Here is a 22455-nt window from a genome sequence, read left to right on the forward strand (position 1 = left end):
AGTTAAAGAATGAAGAGTTGTGGCATTACTGACTCACAGAAATCCATGAAAATCTGTCAGCAGTTGGCAGAAGTTCACTGATACTCAGGCTGCAGCACTTTGGAAGCAACCATTAACGTTCTTAACACTTACATTCTTCTTTAAAATAATAGATTGAATGGTTTCCCAAGATGTTCTTTATCTATTCCGCTCTCCATGGAAGCCATTCCTGTAATTTTCTGTCTGTCAGTGCTTTTTGTAATCTGCTCTAAAGCTTATGTTTACAGCTGTATTAATGATTTAATCTTGACCTTCAGCCATGATCTGTTTTTATTTACACCTTTAGCTCTCCACCAGATGTCCGTGACAGAAGGTGATTTAGCTGCATTTGTAAATGTTAGATTTGATTCCAACGTGTTGAGCACCTACTTAAATCCAGACACTTCACTGGTTCAGTTTAAAAGAGCCTGGGGAAAATTAGTGTCACTCATTGTTAAGTGTCTATTTAAACGGTGATGAGATGGCTCACTGGTTTGAGACACTGTGGAGGAGTTTTGCACAGAAAACATGACGATAGACAATCTGTCATCCTGGTTGTGCAGCAGATAAAAAACACCCTGTGACAGAGCAACACAAGCAGTCAAACACTCCTTTGCTTTCCACCCTCTGTCCGTCCATCTCTTTGGTTTTCCAAACTTACCATCAGAGTCCTGGCTACATTGCAGCCCAGAGTCCCAGCTCCCAGGAGAAGACACTTTGTGCTGACCACCTTCTCCAGGTCCAGGGAAGGTACCAGCCTCCATCTCATGAGCTTCAGGTTCAGATCCACTGATGACTCTGCAAGCCTGGAGACAGTCAATCATTAAATGTGAAGACCTTCATTACCGTAGACATCCATTCAGTAGTTTAATATTTTGTCAGATCCTGTATAAAAGTCAGAAGCAAGTCCTTGTCCCACCCGGAGTTTTACCTTTTAGGGTCCATGCATTCACTTAGGTTCACCATCCTGGGTCCCATGGCACCCTTAGGGTTCTTCTCCCAACCTACGCTCTTAGGACACACTGTGAGAAAACACATTAACAGGGAAGCGTAAGCAAAAGATGTCCTTCAGGATGACATAACAATGAAAGAGGTAGCATCACCGCACCCTCTACAAAAAACTCATTTTTCTCCTTCAGTTCAAGTCTAGACACGTATGTCACTCTGATTTCTGCCTTCACCTCAGTACAATGACAGTGTATCCAATTTGTGGTGCTCACACAAAAACCACATTTGAAACCTATTCCAGAATCAATATCCCTGTTACTTTAGATAACCCACTGTTAAAACTGTGAAACTACTTTTCCCTGAAGAAAGAGTCAAATGAGAACCATTGATAATCAAAAACACATGTAATTGGGTGAATTTACCCTTTATTTATAACCTGACCTGTGACATAGAACTATAATAACATCCTCATGGCTGCAGGCCTCTGTAAACTAGTTAAATAGCAAGAAATTTCTGACTTAGTTTGATGTATCTAGAAAGTTGTGATAAGGTGGATAAATTAATCGCTTTCAAAACAATCCAAAATGCATAGTGCTAACCAATCAGAATCCATTTTATTTGCTGTTGATCACGTCAACTGAGGTTTTATTGAAAAGGCTCGATGGGCTGTTGGGGTACACTGAGGTAAATGAAGACACCTCATCTGAACTCAACAAAGCCTTCACAGATCACAGGGCTACTCATTTTCCCACCCTGCCATTACCATTTAAATGACTTTCATCCCATTTTAAACAGACGCAGAAATAATGGAGAAGCTGTGAGAGACCAGCGCGGCTTGAATACAGACAGCCTCAGAGGAGATTGAACTTAGGCTGAGGATTCAGATCGTCATCACAATACACATTCACACAAGTGCACACACATTCAAATGGAAGAGTTCTGAAAAAGAACGTCAAAGTGAGCCCATGTGAGAGGGTAGCTGGCAAACGTCCAGAAAATTTGTAGCGATTGTAGTGAAGACGTGTTTAACATGCGACAGACACAAAACTGGAAAAAAAACACAAAAAGAATACAACAATCTCAGGATAAAAAAGACATGCCATGCACATAGTTGATGCCAACAAATATCTCAACTTGGAAAGACGATGAGATTCAAGAGCTTTTGGTGATGAGGGCCAAGCCGGTGGCAAAAACATGCACTTTCTGCAGCAGAATTTATACGTCATGACTCATGTCCTCCCAGACATTTTCCTGTTGTAGTGAACATGTCTGACCTGGACAATATCCTCCTGTGTTCTTCACATGTGAAGAGAAAACTACGGTAAATGTCCGGACATTTTCCAGATTTCATGTCGGAGAACAAGTGTCAAATGCACAAAGACCAACACACATGGGAAGGAAACCAGATTACCTGAGTTGTTGGGTAGTTCAGGTAGTTTGACCTGGAAGATTAAGCTGTGCTGAATGGAGCGGCTTCCCTGCAGAGTTCTGTCCCTGAAACACAGCACCTCCACTGTGTCCAGCTTAGACCCCCTGACACACACACAAATAAAGTGCATGTGAATATCACACAGTGACAAGAATACACAAAGATTGCAGAGATTAGAAGCTACAAAAACATAATCTACAACTGAATATTGTGTGACATTGTGAAAATCTCACTTAAATATTGAGAAATACTATAAATTAACAAGAACAATATTATATTTCCCTCTGTGGTACAACAGATAAATGAGCACTCACAAACACACATCCACATACAATACATTTTCCCTAATATGGTGCTAAATTACTTGAGTGGATTGCACAGTCAAACTAGACTCAAACAAGCGAGACATCGCGGCTACAATGAAACTCTATCTTCACCCATCTGAGCCAGTATCAACAGCTCATGTTTATCACTGATAGAAAGTGTAGTCAAGCACAAGATTGACTGAGGTTTGTATTGGATAAATACTGCCTCTGACTGCAACGCATGCAGGCGGATAAGCCACTGGTATCACAGAACACTATTGCTTAACTGGCCTGGATGGGAATTTGCGGTATGAATAATTATCCAGCAAAAATATTATTAAAATAGCAACAAGAGCGCCAGGAAAAACTAAGACCTCTGTGGAAGTGTGACAAAGAAATGAGCAGCGTACACAGTGTTTTTTAAACTGGTTGTTTAACTTAACTGACGGTGATGATGCAGTGTCCATGTGATGTAACACTGTTTTCATTTCACAGTGATTCACAGAGTTCATAGGAAATTTGGCAACAGATCATGTATTGTTTATGCTACAACACTACAGAACAACCCATCTGCTGGTTTCAGATTCAAACCTGAACTAACTATCTCTCTATATTTCAGCACAAACTCAAGACAAATTCATTTTAACCTGTATTGTTTTTCCCCTTGTCCTTGGTATGTGCATGTCTGTAAATCACTTTAAACAATTACTGAGTTTAGTAAAGAACTTGATTAAAATAAAAGTGGAATTTAGAAAAAACACTTATAAGCAGCTAGCTTTGAAAATACCTGCAACTAATATAAAGTGAAATTGATTTTAAATCAACTGGCAAATATATGAAATAACACTGAAATGGTACAAAGTAGCTGAAATTGATGTTTTGATTCTGCTTTGATAAAGCTCTTGCTGAGATGATAGTATGACATGGAAGATAAAGCCTTGTTTTAAATTACGAATCAAGTACTGCAGGAGGCCTGCTCAATTTATTATAAACACAAAAATATTTACGGCTAAAACCACGATCTTCCATTATTGGACAACAGTATCGTTTCATTTATATTGTCACACAATTCCATCAGTGTTTTGAAATTGTTTCCCATTTACAATCTCCGCACAGTTTTTCTCTTTATTGCTTCCATCTAGCAGATTCCAGCTGCTGAGAATTTAACTGCAAGTTTTCATGTTTACTCCCAAGGAGGAAGATGCTTTACATGATATGATAAACACACGGCCACCAGCTGAAGTGAGATTAAAATGCCAAATTGACAACTTCAGCAAAACTCTTTTGATCTGTATCGCTGTGTAAATATTTGAATATACTAGAATAACAAGGATTCTTAGATTTAATGTTCGAGAATAAATCTGATGTCTTGTACAAACTTCCCCACTGGTGTTCTGAAATGTTTCTTCTGTGAATATTTCAGCTAAATAAATATCTCCACTAAACACATAAGAGCTTCCATGTACCACCAACATTCCTGCAACAACATGACTGAGTCGTCACTCAGCGACATCATAATGTATTTCAGTTATACTTCAGACTCTCATGTCAAGACACACTGGACATTTAATGCTTGAATTATACGTAGAATCTCTCCTATCGTTCTGCTACTATAATCCTCGGTCAACAATTTAATGGCTTGTTCCTGCTGCTTGAATCACAAAATATGCAGTGTTAGTACAAGGGCCACCCAGTGTATTGTAAACAGTCAATATTCAAATATACACGTGTGTGGAGTGCACGTGTGTCCATCGCCAACAGTTGCGGTCTGTTTCACTAACATTTGGTAAGGGTGTAGATACATACAGAGACATGTGTGACCAGTACAGACGTGATGCAATTACTTGGATCTTGCCTTCATGGAAAACTAGGGGTTTAAATTTTGAAAATCTTTCAGCTAAGAAAACAGTCAATGAAGTCATCACATCGCAACGGCTCCAGACAAGACACACTCGATCCCAAAATAAATTGTGGAGAGTCTGACCAGTTTGTAAGATATTGTGCAGAATGGACATTGTTTATCAGGAAAATGTACAGCTCTGTAAACAAGTAGAACAATCTTAACAGTCGGTGATCCATCAAGGTAAAAATGTGGAATTTATCTCTTTGTTGCTAAACTCTTACAAAGTCACTGTTACTAAGCAGCAGCCAGACTTTGCTTGTTCAGTCTGTGTGTGAAAAGATTCTGTTAATATTACATTTTTATGTGATGATCCTTTTCAAACTCTTAACAATCCACTCCGGGGGCTGATTTCTGTATCCACAGCCTCACTGAAGTTTGTAACGGCTTCAACTCAGAGTCAGGAAATCGGTTAGGAAGGGATTTCCTGTCTTTCACTTTGTGCCTTAATAAATTAGACTGTGTGGGCTTAGGGACATGCATAGGTAATGTCAGGACAACGTTCATTTAAATGCACAATGAGGACCAACACGTTCTCAAGAAAATGTTCTCATATTTTCTCTGTGCACATGTACGCACGCACACGCACAGAAACACAAAAAACAGAGATTTCAGGTTTACCATTGGTAAGCTAAGAGGATCAGTAGATTTCTCAGAGGCCAGCCAGGATGTTGAGACAGCGTACACGGATCATAGACACCCACAGTTACCTAAAAAAACAAACAAGGTGTGTTTACATTTAAGTAAGTAAGTGTGTGTGTGTGTGTGTGTGTGTGTGTGTGTGTGTGTGTGTGTGTGTGTGTGTGTGTGTGTGTGTGAATTATACAACAGACTAATTCAATAGGTGAAATGAGCGACTGCACAGTGAAAATTCAATATGTATCTTATAAATATCTAAAATAAATATTTGACTCATACAGAATCAGTAAATAGTTGGAAACTTTTACTAGATATTTGTAAAATCATACTGTTTTCTTATATGTACAATGTGTATATGTACACAGTTCTATTGACTTGAAATGTTTAAATTACTTTTACATTGTATCGACTTTTACAAGTATTGTGTCTGTATCATAAATATATCTGATTATCTGAAAGATGAAAAATATATTTTAAAAAAGCATATAACAAACCAAATAAGAATACGTGAATGTGGGTCTATATAAATAAAATAAAATCTTGTCTACCTTCTTAGTATCAGTGAAGAATGTATCCCAGTCCCCGAGGGGAGCCAGCTGAACAGTGTCGTCTGTGTACTTCATTAGGAAATAAGGAACAGCACTGGTTCCTCTTTTGATCGCCAGGTCGTCATAGGCCTCCTGCAAGGCTGCGATCTGAAATAATGAGGCCACACATATATGTAGCTTTGCACATCCACACGTTCCACCACTGATAATACCTTGTGGACCTGCTGAGGTTCACAGAGGCATTGTATCCACAAGTCTAACATATTGGATTGTATATACAATTACCAAGGGATGACAGGATGATACTACATTTCAGATAGATGAAGATGAAGTTTAAATTATATAAACTAGACAATATGGCTGAGAAACATTTAATCAATAGAGGATTATGTATAATTGCTATCAGTAAGTACTGTAAGTCAAACAAAAACAAGTGAAGAGGAACCTCAGACAGAACCATATCTAAAAACATAATTTCCACAACCTTTTTTTAATTCCTTTTATTCCGTTATAGAACCTGTACGCACTAAGACACAATATGAGTATTATATAATACACCAAGAAGCTGCTTTTCTTTATAGGAAAGAGGTCTTAGGAAAAAAGAAATTAAAAAGGAAATGGGAATGCCAACAATATTTACTTTAATCATACAGCAGACTAAGGTTCTAAAGTCTATATTCAGAATTTGTACCATCACCACTTTAATAAAACCACTTCAAAAGAAGCAATGACGAATTTAAGCAATTAAAAGTGTTCTACCTGTTTTGTTGAGAAAACTTGCTCGAGGACAGAAGGTTGCTTGATGATCTTTATCGCCTCTGGGAAGGAGAGTGCAGGGAAGCAGAACCAGTAATAAAAGTGGTACTTCTTCAGGTCCTGGAAAAAATGTGTTAACAAACTGGAATTGAAATAATAGCAAGAAAAATTACAGAAAAACATATGTCATTGATATATGCAGCCATTTATAATATACTGTTTGCACGCACTGCAAAGGTCAACAGGATGAATCTGGAGAGGATGGATGGGTCCTTCAACGCAGCCCCAGACTGTATGGCATCCCAAATCTACAAGAAAGCAGGAGATGAATACTTAACTTCAATCATCTCATTTTCTATTACGTAAATTCTGTGTCCATTATTTTGATGCTTGGTTTAATAGATTCGTTTTGTGTCTTTTAAATATTCCATTGCACATCTTTTACCTCTTTGGCCTCTTTCTCCTGCAGAGCCTTCTTATCACTCGTCTTAAAGGCATCAAGTGTGTTGGTGTTATACAGAGTTCCAATAGCTGGACAGCAATGAGCTGGGGTGGGACCATCCCTGACAGCAAAAACCAAAACACTTTAATTCAACTGAATGAACATCCTGCTGTGCTACATCTAGTTAACATGAGCACAGTTGCATTGTTGGAGAACAAATAACCTGATGTGAGAGCTGATACAAATTGAGTTCAATGGCTGATGAACTTTAAAAGAATAATAAATACACCCATCCCATATTGTATTCACGATGAGAGCTTCACTTAGCTTTCCAAAATGTACAAATGCCTAAAGAGAAAAATACCATTATCAATGGCATATGAATCTTTGCACATGCATTCCCTTGAAAAGCTTTGATAATTTGTTCAGTAAAGTAAGTGTTTCCTGTATATTTTCATGCAAGCACATGATCTAGTCGTCACTCTGGAGATTCATCTGTATGCTTTAATGTATCATATGACTTGAGTTTGGTGTTGACTTAGATACATTTTTTTTTTTTTCAGAAAGACTATAACTGAAATAAAGGCCCCGTCTACATTTGTATTTTCAAAACTAAGGATGCATATCAAACCTGTAACAAAATGGGAAATCATTCACAAGCTAATCTACTTACTGTCTACAAAATATATAAGTGTTATTAAAAGTCTTCTCTATCATTTTTGAGAATGGTGGCACATCCCGAGTTACTTTCCTTAACTCAATCTTTCTATTGATATTCCTATTATAGATTGTGGTTTGGATAAGGTTTATTTGGTCAATAGCGTTTATTGCATCACACTTACGCATCAAATGCGCTGAACTCCAAAGTCAGGCGTGTGGGCAGACCAACAGGGTCACCTGTGGGACAGACATATGAATAAATGTAAAACTTTACGTAAGTACATTAAAAACATGCATTTTAAATGAGCTAATTATTTCTGGCACTACATTATAAATATATACATAAAACATCAACTGGAGAGCCACTGTTATAATGATACCCTCTGACCGCACTGCTCACCATTGTAGTAGTATCCTTTGATACATTTTGGGCTCTCGTCCAGCCTGTAGTCATTGAGTTTCTTCTGAGTGAGCTGGTGCCAGAAACCTGCCTCCAGGGCGCTGCTGAGGGGAGCAAACTGCAGCTTGAGGTCCGCAGCAGAGGACGCGGCGGCTCCACTGGTGTCAGACGCCATCACAACTTCACTACCGGGTTTTCTAACTGTGCTATGAATTAAATGTAGACTTCTTGATGGCTCTGTAATCTGTCATGACACACAAACAGTATGAAGGTTTCATTCACTGTCATAAATTGCATCTTCACAAACACACAACAAACATAGTCTATCAGAGTTTGAGCTCAAGACCTCTAGCGAAGATATTTGATAAAAACAATCAAATAGTATCAAGGTACAAAATCATTCAATTCATATAGAGTCTCATATGTTCTACAGATTGTGAGGTATTTGTGTAATATATGAATCTGTGATAAAATACAACGTCCAGACTACATATACAATCCCGATACATTTCTGGGTCTGAAACACTAATTTGTATTATTAATATTTGATTAGTTGTGCATCATTAAATCTGGAAATATTGCTGAAATGTCCATGCCAGTTTCCCACAGTCTGATCGAAACTCAACTCCCCAAATTTTTGGGGGATTTTATTTGCAACTATATTAAAATATATACACAAAACACAATTAGTGTCATATAGTTTAACATCCTCTGTTCTTAACCGTCAACAAGAGGAAGGAAAAACTACCCCACAGCCCCAAAAAACTCTCCCAAGTGGTGCAATAGATGCTGCGTGTAACTGAACGCACCAACGTAACAGTATTTGCAACATTGATTAGAAGAAACCGTATGTAACATAACGGAGAAGTGTCTATGTTTACAGTATGTGTACATAAGAAAATGTCTGATAGATTTGAAGGGAGCAGCAACGACAAATTAATTGAGGAGTCAGTGTCAGTACTGGTAGAGTATGTGAGTAGGTGTGGTGTGTATCAAGTAGTCGCCCTCCTGATATTGACACATACTGGTGTGAAGGTCCAACTACTCTGGTTTTATTCACATGGTTTTTAACAGGAAAACACTTTGGAGCTTCAGTGTGAAGTTGTAACTCCATATTTAGTGTGTGAGGACTTTCCCACATGTGAAGTCACTGATCATTGAGTGAACACAGACACATGAAGGAAGCAGCTTCCTCTTCTCCTCTGACGCTGTTTAACACGAGCAGTATCTACACATCACAATTCAAAGATTGACTGCAGCACAACCCGGATGTCAAACAAACCTGAGACGCGTTGTCTTTGTCAATATCTCAAGAAGCCGAGGTTACTTACCAGAAATCCTCACTTCCTGGTGAGGCTGATCATGTGACAAGCCGGGGGACGCTGTCAATAACGCAGTGCAGTGTGGGTAATTAGCTCGTCGGGCTAACCCTGGTTAGCAAACCGCGGCAGAAATGTGTCTCTTTACTTTAAGTTACGTGCATCATGGTGTAAAATATGATGAACCAAAATAAAAGCAAGGAGGCGCAGGCGGCGAAGAAGGAGAAGACCGACAGGAACCTGTAGGCGCCGCTTCGTTTCATGTCGGAGCGCCCAGACGTGAACCAGGATGTGAAGCTGCAGGTGACGTGATCGCGTACCTCAGACCCAACAACACATGTATCGCAGTTCCGGGTTCACACAGGAGCGACTGAGCGCTGATTTCCATCGGGAAGTTTGCGGGAAAATTAAAAAACTGACTTGAACCGGACACCGCTCAACGATAATGAGTCAAGGACCGTCTGTAAAGTTCACTGCTGAGGAGCAGACGAACAAGGTCCAGCTGTCACTCACAAACTTAGCGGTACAAACTTCATGTAACTTTTTCATAATTCTCTTAAATTCAGGCAAATCCAGTAGCTCTGAGTATCAGCCATCTGAACAGTGTCAACTTCATAGTTATAATAATGCTTTTTATTTATCCATGACTTTCCATACATACGATGCAGCTCAAACTGCTTTACAATAAAATCCACGAAATGAAATATGATGGAACAATAAAAACACGTCAGCAGTAAAACAAACACTTAAGATAAAAAGCATGAAACTAGCCAAAGGTATACAAATAAAGAAATGAACTAAGTGAAATACAGACAATGGTGTTAAAAAGAAGATCAAATGAGTTGAAAGCATGATCATGAATTTGGGTAATAAGAAAGGAAAGTGGATTGTCCATTTATTCCACAGGTTGGCACATGCCTCTCCGAAACAGAAGTAGTGAAGTGTAAAAATGGCTTATTTACAGTGTATTTTACAAGTTAAATATTACAAAATTCTTAATAAATACAAGACTGTGGACCTGCACCAAATTTCCCACTCATAGCTGGCGCTATTTGTGAAAAACATCTGCCCCATGAACTAGATCTACCCCCAAATTCAATAGGTTCCTCTCTGACCCGACCGCTATTGTATCCTTCCTGGTAATCAAGTTTCCTGGTACTCCGTCCAGTAGTTTTTGTGTAATACGGGGAACTACCAAAGAAACACAGTGCAAAGTACAATCTGCTCGGCGGAGGTAATAATTACTATATGTTCTTGAGGAATAATTCACTGTATCTTATAACAGATTTAGAGTCAATGAGTATCTCGGATGGTTATTTGTCCTGTGAGCATCAATCATGATCATCATCACTTGACCACTTTAGTTTACTTTTATGTTACTTTTACAAAAGAACACTGTTAATAACTATGTCAGTTGATAAATGTGACTTCATCCTTCAGTAAATAATCATATTTATTCTTAAATAGGTATTTTAGAAAAAAAATGTTGGTCCAGAAATGCAAGCGATGAAGACCGTTCTTTTCAAGTTGGCTCTGCAATTTATCTTCTTAAATTTTCTGTGACTATGAAAAACCTAATAAGAATGGGGACACACAAATAAAGGACCACAGACACAGCAAAGATTTTAGAAATATCCATGTAATGTAGTTTCTAAAATATCATCTGTTTTCTTATTATTTCAAAATACAACAGCTGCATTATATTTTCTGCATCTTTGATAATGCGGGGAGCATTAATTCCTGAATGTTTTTTTCCCCCTTCCCCACATTATAATAAAACTAACAAACAAATGGTTAATTTGTTTGTTCTCTCTATTGTCAATAAGTACTCAAATACAAATATATGCTGAAATACTGAATCAGGTCTTATACATACTCAATTTTCAACAGCTTTTTAAGTGAAAGATTGTAAATGTATAAGATAAGCCTGAGTTAACTACTATAATTATCAAAAACACATTAGGTCTTGGCTACAGTAAGATTTGTTGAATTTGCAATAGAAATTTCTATTGCAGTGAAATTATGAGTTAAAGTATCAGTGAACTCACTGATACAGAATGCAGCTTTAGGTCATTTGAGTCGTATTTACTGATTCAGTGAAATAAGAAAACACATCCAACAGTGAGACTCATGTGTTTACTGTGAACTACTGGTCAAACCAGTTGGCTTGTGTTGCTAAGTTAGATTTTCATAGCACACGTTAACTTCCCCACGATTCGTTTTCTGACCGTAATTAAATTTCATGACAAGGTTTTATGGAAATATGACAAAATTTGCTTGATAAGTTATAAGGTTTTATTAATATGTTACCTCAACTACATAAATAATAAAAAATAAAGCAAATTATTTTCTTTATGACATTAATTTCTGCCGAAAATGTTGCATTTGACCCATGAATTCCTTAAAGTATGCACTACACAGTTGATGTCAGTCTGTTTCACACTTAACCATTGTCCTGTATTAATTTCAGTTGACTCCCCTTAGTGGTGCATGATCAAATCAATTTGCAAACTTGCAAAAGATACAATAGAATCACTTTTATAGGTAAGACATATCTGTTGATGCTGTGTCTATGCAGTTAGTCACTGGCTGCCATAGAAAATGTTTGGCATGCCCTGTCAGTTAAATTTCCCTCATGCTTCTCTCTTATTTACATATCACATGAAATAGTTCTTCTTTGAAGAAGTACCATTATCCTCATCCACTTCAGAAATGTCTGAAAGGAAAATTGTGGAGGGTTATGGTTCAATTTAAAATTTGAAAAAGCCTTGGTTTACCCTTCACACCAATCAAGGCACACAGCTTCAACACAATGATGTAACTTAAACCACCTCAGAGAGCCCTCAATGTGGCATCCTGCAGTACTGCTTGATTGATGAGCACATTTTAGGCAAACTTTGACTCCCATCTATAAATCAGGTAACATAAATCACCCACAAAATAATAAGGAACATGTTAAAGACGGGAAGAGGTGAGACCTGCAGAGGTTCCTCCCTGAATCATTCACTGACAGAAACAAGTGCTGGCACTAAAGAGGATGATGTTATCGCTGGTTGGCAGGTTTTCCTACAATAACAATAAATATAGTTTGAAATACAGTGTTGTTTGGTCAGTTGCACAACCAAGGTTCTTCTCAGACATACAGTGAATTATCTATTAGGTTTATCAGGGTCAACTTGGACAATACAATAATATTATAATAATATAATAATTATTATTATTATATCTATTATAATAATTTATATTATATAAATAATATAATGTAATAATATATAATTAAATACCAAAACTAAGAGTTGGGAACCCTGAGGGAGGGGTCACAAGATGATTTACAAGATGATTTACACAAATCGAAAACATTTTTAGAAACAATTAGATATAGCCTATCTTGGTCATAATTGTTGAAAAAGATGTATATCGATATAAAATATATATCTTTAGCCTTCTGATTTTCCTCATGTGGCCTGACCTCTGATGGGACTATGACAGATGAGTTGCTGCAGGTAAATTGTCAGAACCACAATGGAAACTAGCTCAAATCAATATTCTTCATGTGCTTCAACCACCTCGGCTGATACTTGGTGCCGTTATTTTGGGGGTCTGTCGCTAAAACTTTTGGTAACCCCTCGAATAACTGACTTTATCCCTTACATATACCTATCTGTCTGTTTGTAATAACAAGTAGCAACATTAAAACCTAGTTAAATTCCATTAAGTAATCTTTTCTTGCTGAAACCAGTAAAAAATAAAACTTTGAGGGAACGAAGAAAGCCAGACAGCAGCAGGAATTTATTTGCATAAGCCTCTCAGAGACGTCCATGTGATGTACATGCACATAAAAACTTTCTGTGGTGGGTCTTAAACGTGATGAATGCACTGTCACAATGGGACAGAATTTGGGTTTGAATCTGCCGTTATTTGTATATACGAGCTTAACTTAATGGCTTTGATTTGTGATATCTCAAAGACCAGTGTTTTTCCTGAATACCAGCCTGACACTGGCTCCATTCTGTTGACAGAGATGTACTCAGTCCTATCACACACACACATCTACACATCATCACCTCTTCCAGCTCAGTCCCACCCCACCCTCTGATTTGTTTAATTTGGCTAAGTAGTGACTCACAACCAGTCTGTGTTCATTGTACACAGGAGACATTATGGGTTTCTTGAGCCACATTTGTGTTGGAGTTTTAGACAGCAGTTTTAAGTATTACCTGATTTCCAACAGTATAATTCGCATGCAAGAATTTGAAATACACCAATTGGCCCCTGACATGTAAAATGCAAATCACTCGACATAACAAACTGCTTTTGAAAATCTGAACACATTGATATTATGGGAACGGTAAAATGTTTTTCCACAGTGAGATTGCAGGCAAAGCCTTTTCCTAATGGGAGCCATACTGTGTGTTGTTCTGTGACGCTCGAGCACACTGGAAACTCTTTGTGTGTTTGTTTCCAAATATTCAATCAATACCGATGCATTACACAGGAGTCTCAAATTGATGGGCTCTTTCTTGCAGCGGGATGAAATGACATTTGATGCTCGTAGGCTAATGGCAGAAAAGGTGCCACATCATATCACAAAACAGATGAATGTGAAATGAGTAAGCTTGGCAATCAGTAGCTAAAGGGCAGTTCTGTAAGAGCAAAAACAATCATGCAGTTTGAAAACAGGATTTAAGCAGGCGCAGTGCAGACAGTGGTGTTCTTATTCAGACACACAGCCACTATTTAACAACTGTATAGCAGCCTATCCAGACTGTGTATGTCGATGTAAATTAATAACATATGTATTTTGTTGAATGTTAAATTTCTTTACACGATGTATTTAATGATTCACTCGCATCTTCTGAATGAAACCAGACCAGAAGACTTCATGGCGAATAATTTGGAAGATAATGGCTTTAATCTCTGAGAAACTAAATGAAATAACTGTGAGCTTTTTTTTAATTTTTGCAGACCTTTAAATAGAAGCGTGAAACAAAAGGACAAAAGAATAGATCCCTTTTCAGCTTAGTAGACAAATGCCAATATTTGTGTTTTCCCTGGATGCCCTGATGTCTCATATCCTGTTTTAATAATGAGAAAATGTGACAAATGAAAAAGAAAAAAATTGTGATTCATGACAGTGCCTGTAAAACAATACAAATCTACCAACATCCTGTTCAATCACGTTCCCGTATCTCTAGATTTATAGTGCAAAAAAACATAAATAGATAACGAAAAAGCTTTTCTTTAAAAACACATTTTGGACATAGTTGCCATCGTTCTGCATCAGAGCAAAGAACATAAATGTGTGCCCCTGGTTCAGAGATAGCATAACATAGACAAAATAAATAACATCGAGTTCAGACATCATCCAAACTGTAGCCCCAAGTCTGAGAAGTGCTGTGAGCTACAAAGCTAAAAATAATCAGAAACAACAGACATTCAATGGTTTAGTCCATCAACAGGGTCTAAGATTTTGGGTCTGCTTGTTTTCCTGTCACAAAGGAATGTTCAGAATACTTTTGAAGACCCTTTTAAAGTTCCCATTGCAGAGTGGGTATATGAAAGGGTTGAGAGTGGAGTTGATGTAACCCAGCCATATCGTGAACATGTGCAGGTCATGGTGCACACACTCTTTGCAGAAGGCCATGACCATGAAAGCTATGAAGTACGGAATCCAGCACAACAAGAATGCAGCGATTATGAAACCCAACTGTTTGGCTGCTTTGTGCTCTTTATGGATCCTCAGACTCTGGATGCGCTGACGTGATTGTTCTATAAATTTTTGCCATGTCTGTCTCAGAGTCAGCGCGTTCGCTGGGTCCAATTCAGCATCTTCAACCCCTTCATCCGTCCACGGCAGAGCCTGACTGGGGTCGTAGGTGGTATAGAGCGCCGACGTGTATCTCTGCACATCTGACACCTGATTGATATCGCAGACGCCGCTAACTGAGTTTGGTACAGTGACGTGACATTCGTTTAACGATGCTTGAAGTTTGTGCTCATAATTTCCCTCGGAGAAAATGACGTCCTGAGGCACAGAGTTGTTCCTCGGAGGAATATCAGCATCTGGCTGCTTCTCCTCAGGGGCCAGGGAGCACCTTTTGGCCTTTCGTGCCATTCTGAGTCGCTCTGTTGTCATGGCAAGCAGCGATGTCTGCTGGCATTTGACAACAATTTTCCTATGAGATGTAGAAGGAGCAATTTTGTTTTTATCAGCCTCTTCGAGTGAGTACGCCTGGTCGAGAGTGTTGTGGTCCAGCAGGCGTTGCTTTTTAGAGGGTTTGAGCGGAGCTTTACACTCCCTCTCTGGTGATTTGGAGGAATGTCTCTCAGGTGTTATGACATTTTGTCCATTCTCGTTCTCAAACGAGTCAGTTGGGTGGATGATTCTCTCCCTGTCCCTCAGATGCTGCCTCACGGCCAAGTAGATGTTTGTGTAGAACCACAGCATCAAAATCGAGGGCACATAGAAGTTGAAGACGGCGGTAATGACCTTAAACCACGTGACGAAGCGGAAATCTGTGTCACACTTGTTCTCCTCCTCAGGTTTCAGGTCTACGTGTGTGAATGACCTCCATCCTAGAATTGGAATTATCCACATAATCGACAGCAGCCAGGCCCCAGCAATCATCACACTGGCTTTTCCTCGTGTTCGATACTTGAGGTACTTAAGCGGCTGTCTGACTGAGCGGTACCGGTCCAAACACAGGATGAACAAGCTGAAAATCGAGGCTGTGCTCGCCACGTAGTCCATAATGAGCCAAAATTGGCAGACAGCCCGACCCAGCCTCCATTCATCCTCCAGTAAATACACCAAGTTCAGAGGCATGACTGTGGTGCCCACAATCAGATCCGCCACCGACAAGCTGACAATGTAGAGGTTCCCGACTGTGTGCAGGCTCTTCTCTCGCTTCACGGCGTAGAGCACAAGCAGGTTCATGAATATGGTAAGGAGAGAGATGAGTCCCAGGAAGACCCCCAGCAGGGCGTTGTGTAAGCGGCCGTGGCTGCTCAGAGTGCGATTGATCCTCAGTGAGTCACTGTCAACGAGGCCACTCCAGTTATTGCTGTTATTGACGTAGCTGCTGGTGTTGAGGTGAAGTACAGGGTTTGTGGATGATGACAGACCAGATTCCATCATGGAAGGTTAGACGGTCACCTCATCCTGTAAAACTGTCAGCCTTGTGTTGATGTGTAGTCCATTTGTCATATAAATACATATATCCAAACAGATAATACCTGGAAAACATAAATAACATTAGAGGTCAGAATTGCAATTTGTCACATTCCTTTTCTTATTTTTAGTCTTAATTCATGTTGTAAGAATTTGTAAAGCAGAGTATCTCTCTCTTCTCACATTTGGATGGATTTTCAGGATATGAGAGAGAAATAAACTAAAAAGGGCAAGATGCAAGATAAAGAAACACTTAAATGCTGCCTGACACATTTGATCTTTGTTCGCTTATGTTCGGATATACATTCTCAGTGGACTAAAATCGCTCATGCTGTTTCTCTTTCACTGTCCAGCTGGCTTTTTTTTTTAACACTCATATGAAGTGAGGGTGACACATCCCATCAATACACAGCAGAGGACCAACTGTGTGACTGGAACAAAGGAGGCTATAAATCTATCTATCTATGTATCTATTTATCTGTCTGTCTGTCTGTCTGTCTTTCTATTTGTCTGTCTGTCTGCCTGTCTGTCTGCCTGTCTGTCTGCCTGTTTGTCTGCCTGTCTATCTATCTCTAAGCTGTATCAGTAAAGAACCACAAGTGTTCCATCCTCAGGAAAAGGACACAAATCACTCAGAGCAGTAATGGGGGCTGAGATGTTTTTTACAAGCGCTCCCTCAGAAAGTGACTCATCTGTTAACTGTCATCATGGTTTTGATATTAAAATGATTCAATGCAGGAAGATGTACTTTCTTTCATGTTTACATCTGCTTGCCTCAACCAATTAGATCAAACAGATAAATACATAAGCCAGAGAGTGACGGAAATTACCAAACACTGGTATTGAACTATGACACTGCGGATACTGTATGTTGGGCTGCATCCAGGGGGTTTATTGACAAGAATTCCAGCTTTTGGGAACAAGTAAGTCTGGGCGATAAAACAATAACAATAATCATTACGATATAACTGTCATCAATATAGTCTATGACCAAAGTAAACATAAATCACAATATATTGCTTATGCATTGTGTAAACAACAGCTTTCTCTCAGGACTCTTTAAACTCAAAAGAAATGATTATGTGACATTTATCATGATAATCATCGGTATCGACTGATGTCAAAATCTTGATAGCAATTTTTTGCTCAACTGTCATTTAAACAATGGGACAATGGCAGCAGCATATTACAAATAATAATGAATACACTGAATTGAACTCAAATTCAAATGTACAAACAAGACTTGAAGATTAAACTGAAACACACACATACAGTACATCCTGTTTACTAAACAGTAGTCTATCATTTATAACGTGTGACTGTGTGTTTAGTATCCCTGTGTGTACAATTACTGCCTCTGCAACACAAATATTTAGAAACCTTATTACCCACTGAATTCGCAAAGAATGACACAATATAGAGGGGATGGATAAAAGAGAGAAAAATAGACCTGCTGCGTGCACAATCTTACTGCACCAGGACAATACATGATATCGATCAGACTCTAATTCTTCAATGTGATTAAATTCTCAATGGGCATTGTCTGTCTGGTTTCATTAGAAAAGGAGCACGGACGCAGATTAATCGATCAACGTGAGGAATGGCTTTGAAGCGAAGTCAGTGCGCAGAGAGCAACCTGTTGATCCGCGCGCGGAAACTTTCACTTTAGGTATGAAAACGATCGAAATAGATAGACAATGAATCGACTTTTGTCCGCGTGGATAAGTTAATCACACATACCTGTCAACATGAATCTCCACGTCCAAGTGTGCGTTGTTATTCCTACTTCTTGTGTTCGGGGTGAAAATCCCCAAGAAAGAATGAAGGAAAAAGGTTTTAAGGAGAAAGAAAGAGGAATCTCTTCCTCACTCCTCCTCCTCCTTCAGCTCGCTCTCTTTCTTTTCTCTGGACTGAACTCAGACTTCAGAGTCCACGTGAACAAGTGCAGCCATAAATGAATGAGCGACTGTCTCTGGATGGAGTTTTCACCTGACGGGGTCGCGCGTCATGCTTTCACTGTGTGTGGGATTCACACCGTCAGCGAGCGAGTGGGCTCCAGCGAGTTCCTGCATAGCGATGACATGAGGAGAGATTACTGCGGCGAAACAAAGTTATACTGAAGGAACAAATTAGAGGTCGATAAACAAAACCTACAGCAGAGGTTCTCTAAGTAGGGCTCGGGACCCCCGGGGGGTCGTGAGACAGTGAGAGGGGTGATCTTCAGATGATATCCCCAAATCATGTAAAACATCATTCTTACAACATATACAAAAATTGTAATTTAAGTAAATGTGAATGTACCACATAAACATGCTAATAATAATTAGAGCCAATGTCTAATAAAATTGAAGTAACTGGTGACCCCGTCTTCAAACATGAAATGCACATAACATAAGCCGGCTTTCAAATTCTCGACACTTGGATGACACCACTGGAGCAGTAGAGAGACATTTTATAATGTCTTATACCTTTGAAGACGTGTTCACCAGTTTCTTCAATTGTATTGGATTTGGCTGCAACACTGTTTATCCCTGAAACTCCAAAAGTGTTTTGTTGGCTCACATCGCCCACCCCTCCACCAGCATAGTGGTGAGTAGATAATAAGTGAATTTTCAATTTTGGTGAAATATCCCTTTAAGTTCCCCCACATGACCCCTAATATGATGATGATAATAGGTCAGGGTATCAGCTATTGAGATTTCATTATCACTGGTAATTATTTGTGATTTAGCCTTCTTGTTATGCCTCAACCACTTCAGGTATAATGGGGGTCACAAGTCTGGCACTGTTATGTTAGTTTTGGGTCAGGGGTGGATAAGTTTGGGATCCCCACAGATTTCATAAACATCTGTTGGCAGATACTTAAGTAATTGTAGGTTTCAGTTTTATAATAAAACTTTTTTTAATATGGTAATATGGTATTTTACAGATATTGCTTTGAAATATATAGATCATTAGGATAAGTTGTAGTGGTATATTTTGTGGTGCTTTTAATTAAATTCTTTTATGACCATTCATTTAATGGAGGGATCGTGCCAAAACTATGAAAGAAACATAATTGTGTTCCTTCTCCGGAGGGGGATCAGAAAAGTGAAAGTGATTTTAAGGATTTATGCCGGTGTTCAATCTGCTCAGGAGTCTCAATTCAACTCAATTCCATTTGACCAAATTGTCAGCCAACAGTCACCCATGCCAGTGTGTGGCTTTATGTACAATATAGAGAAAACCAGTTTGACTTGTTCCCAGTTTGACTCAAGTCATCTTAGCTCAGGTTAAAGAATTTATATTTTGTGAGGTTAAACAACATCTTAAATAAAGCCTTCAAGACAAAACTTAGCGATACTATATCAGTAATACCTTTAGAGTTTATGAGTGTTACTATAGTACAGAGAACATGAAAGTTTGAATAGAGGGAGGGTTTACTCGACCTTATCTATTTATGACACTAGTTTATAGCTTTATTGCAACTGATCCAGTCATTTTGTTCTATTTTTATTATCCTGTTGTGACACCTGGCTAAAGGCTGAATTTCAATAACGTTAACCAACCAGCCGATGTACTGGAAGCATATCAGTGGATAAGCAAATCGCAAACAAAATAATCCCATTAATCTCCCAACAAATAAACCAAACAACTAACAGCATGGTACAGCAAGTTGTAAATGATATCACAACAAATCAAGAGGTTAATTTTCCAATGTACCAGCCGCTCCCATGACTTGATTGGCCAAATCATGCCTGGGCCCTCCGGATGTCCGAACCTTTCCTGTTATCTCTGAGGCTGAAAGGCTGCAGAAAGCACATGTCAGACACTTGTATCCCCAAACTTATTTATTCTGTCACTACCCAATGCTTATGGCCACAGGTTGAGGACCGTAAATTGAAAAATTCACAGCTTTGCCTTTTGGGCTCACTGGTTAATACAAAACAGAAACAGAAACCCGCCTGTCTTCTTGCTCTGTCTTCCGGTGACTTGAAAACAAGACCTTGAGTTTCTTCAACTTCTTCACTTGGGGTATAGGAACCCACCCCCAACTTTGAGGTGCTGATCGCAAACCACCTCAGTGTGATGAAGCCAACAGAACGACATTGTTTGCGAAGAGAAGGGATGCAATCTCTTCTTACCACCTCCATCCTGTTAATGAATGTCATAAACAGGATTGGTGACAAGGAGCACATTGTTGCAGCTCCCTCTGGAAACCTGACTTGACTTGCCAAAGATACAGACAAAAAATCTTGCTTTGGAAAACTTTTATTATTATTACGAGGTGCCATTAGACGCACATTTATTGATTGAGGGTAATATTCACTTCAGCCAGATTTGCGAGCTGTGTAACAATTTATTGCAAGTCGAGAAATAAAGACTTGAGAAAATAAAATGTTTGATTTAACAAATGTCACAGAGTCAATAGATTTTTCTCTCTAGGGAGTCTGACTGCGAACAATGAATTGCATGCCAATATAACTGCACTCTAAGCTCTAGGTCTATTTTAAAATCATTAAGTCAACGGCATTGTTGTTCTAATTCTGTAAAATAATATCTATACACCCCAATTCATTTGAACTTTTTTATATTGTAATAATAACTCTCACCGTCATGATGTCATTTCAGCTAAATGTTGATGACTAATCGGTTTGTCCAAATCATCTGTAGATTGTATCTCACAATATCGTGTTACAAAAGTTATTGCAATCTTCCCAACGTCACATCTGACTCATTTTAGTGACATCATGATGACATCATTACAACCATATGATAGAAAATCATTTTTTAATCTATTTAGGCTTCAGGTTATCTCTATAGTCCTAAATTCTTAATACATGTAAGTTTTAGATTGTCCTCATTCTTTGCATAGATTTATTAGCAAATATGTATTTAGGACCATATTTTTGTTGATCTTGATCTTGACTGATCAGCTTCAAAAAGTAATGATCTGGATACAAACTCACAAGTAATATTCCCACCAATTTAGATGACTGGTGATTATGTGAAAATTAAATGAAAGTTGAAAGACACTATTTTACATTATTTCTTTTCTTGCTCAAGCAGGAGATGCACCAACCCTATCATTTTCAGACTAACAGGCCCAAATGGATTATGTGCATCCCCAGCTGTTGCCTAATCAGGAAAAACTGAGGGTGAAGAGGTGATGAAAAATAAAAGAGCGGAAGGAAGAAAGGGCAGGAGGGGACAGGGAGAAAAGAAGGGGGAGATGAAAAGGGGAAGGAAGCTCTGAAGAAAAGGGAGTAGGAATTCATGTCCGATTAATGCTTTGTGTGTGTGTGTGTGTGTGTGTGCGTGCATGCGTGCGTGCGTGCGTGCATGTGTGTGTGTGTGTGTGTGCTTGTGTGTGTGTGAGATGTGGACGAAATGGAATGCTAACCTAAAATGAAGAAAAGACCAGTAGGAGGTGTCCTTATATTGAACTCCTGGACCCCTTCGGGAAAATCCCAGCTTTCATCAAATACCATGAAAAGTAGCTGAGTGAAGCTGCTCTGTGAACAAAAAACTAGACAGGTTTACTGTATTCATAAAAAAACAGGAAGCAAGCCATTGCTTAACAACAGCATGAACAGTTAGTTTCCATGTGAAGAAGGACATAGCAACACAGAAACTATGAGAGGACGTCAGCAGGTAAATGAATGACCACGGATCAACTTTTATTGATTGAAATTGACTTACACTGAAGTCTGATAAATGCACCACATTTGTCACAGTGCTTAATTTGCTTCTCCTGTATATGCATCCTATTCACACACATCCATGAAAGAATTTCTCAAGGACACTTTGATATGCACTCTGGAGAAGCCCAGGGATCAAATCACAAACCTCTCGATTGGCAGATCTTCCTGCCAGGATCGCTCGCCGCTGAATTATGAGTGTGCTGTAGTGACAGGGGTTGTCTATTTCTGCTGTGTGT

General features: G+C 38.9%; 2 protein-coding genes across 2 annotated transcripts in view; both read right to left on the minus strand.

Annotated features, from left to right (window-relative positions):
* Nucleotides 1-9648, minus strand: part of atg7 (ATG7 autophagy related 7 homolog (S. cerevisiae)) — a 53422-nt gene extending 43774 nt beyond the window's left edge. The window contains exons 1-11 of the mRNA XM_061069340.1: nt 9377-9648; nt 8046-8289; nt 7828-7882; nt 6989-7106; nt 6774-6851; nt 6547-6663; nt 5788-5934; nt 5222-5310; nt 2378-2499; nt 950-1040; nt 680-824 (exon numbers count right to left, since the gene is read on the minus strand). Of these exons, the coding sequence (XP_060925323.1) occupies nt 680-824; nt 950-1040; nt 2378-2499; nt 5222-5310; nt 5788-5934; nt 6547-6663; nt 6774-6851; nt 6989-7106; nt 7828-7882; nt 8046-8220 (1137 nt within the window). The 5' untranslated portion in view covers nt 8221-8289; nt 9377-9648. The remainder of the gene's footprint in view (nt 1-679; nt 825-949; nt 1041-2377; nt 2500-5221; nt 5311-5787; nt 5935-6546; nt 6664-6773; nt 6852-6988; nt 7107-7827; nt 7883-8045; nt 8290-9376) is intronic.
* Nucleotides 9649-14855: 5207 nt separating this feature from the next.
* On the minus strand, nt 14856-16502 carry hrh1 (histamine receptor H1). The gene has a single exon (XM_061068957.1). It carries the CDS (start codon nt 16500-16502, stop codon nt 14856-14858), a length of 1647 nt encoding a protein of 548 aa, XP_060924940.1.
* Nucleotides 16503-22455: the final 5953 nt, after the last annotated feature.

The sequence above is a fragment of the Limanda limanda genome, chromosome 4, assembly GCF_963576545.1.
Source record: "Limanda limanda chromosome 4, fLimLim1.1, whole genome shotgun sequence".
NCBI lineage: Eukaryota > Metazoa > Chordata > Actinopteri > Pleuronectiformes > Pleuronectidae > Limanda > Limanda limanda.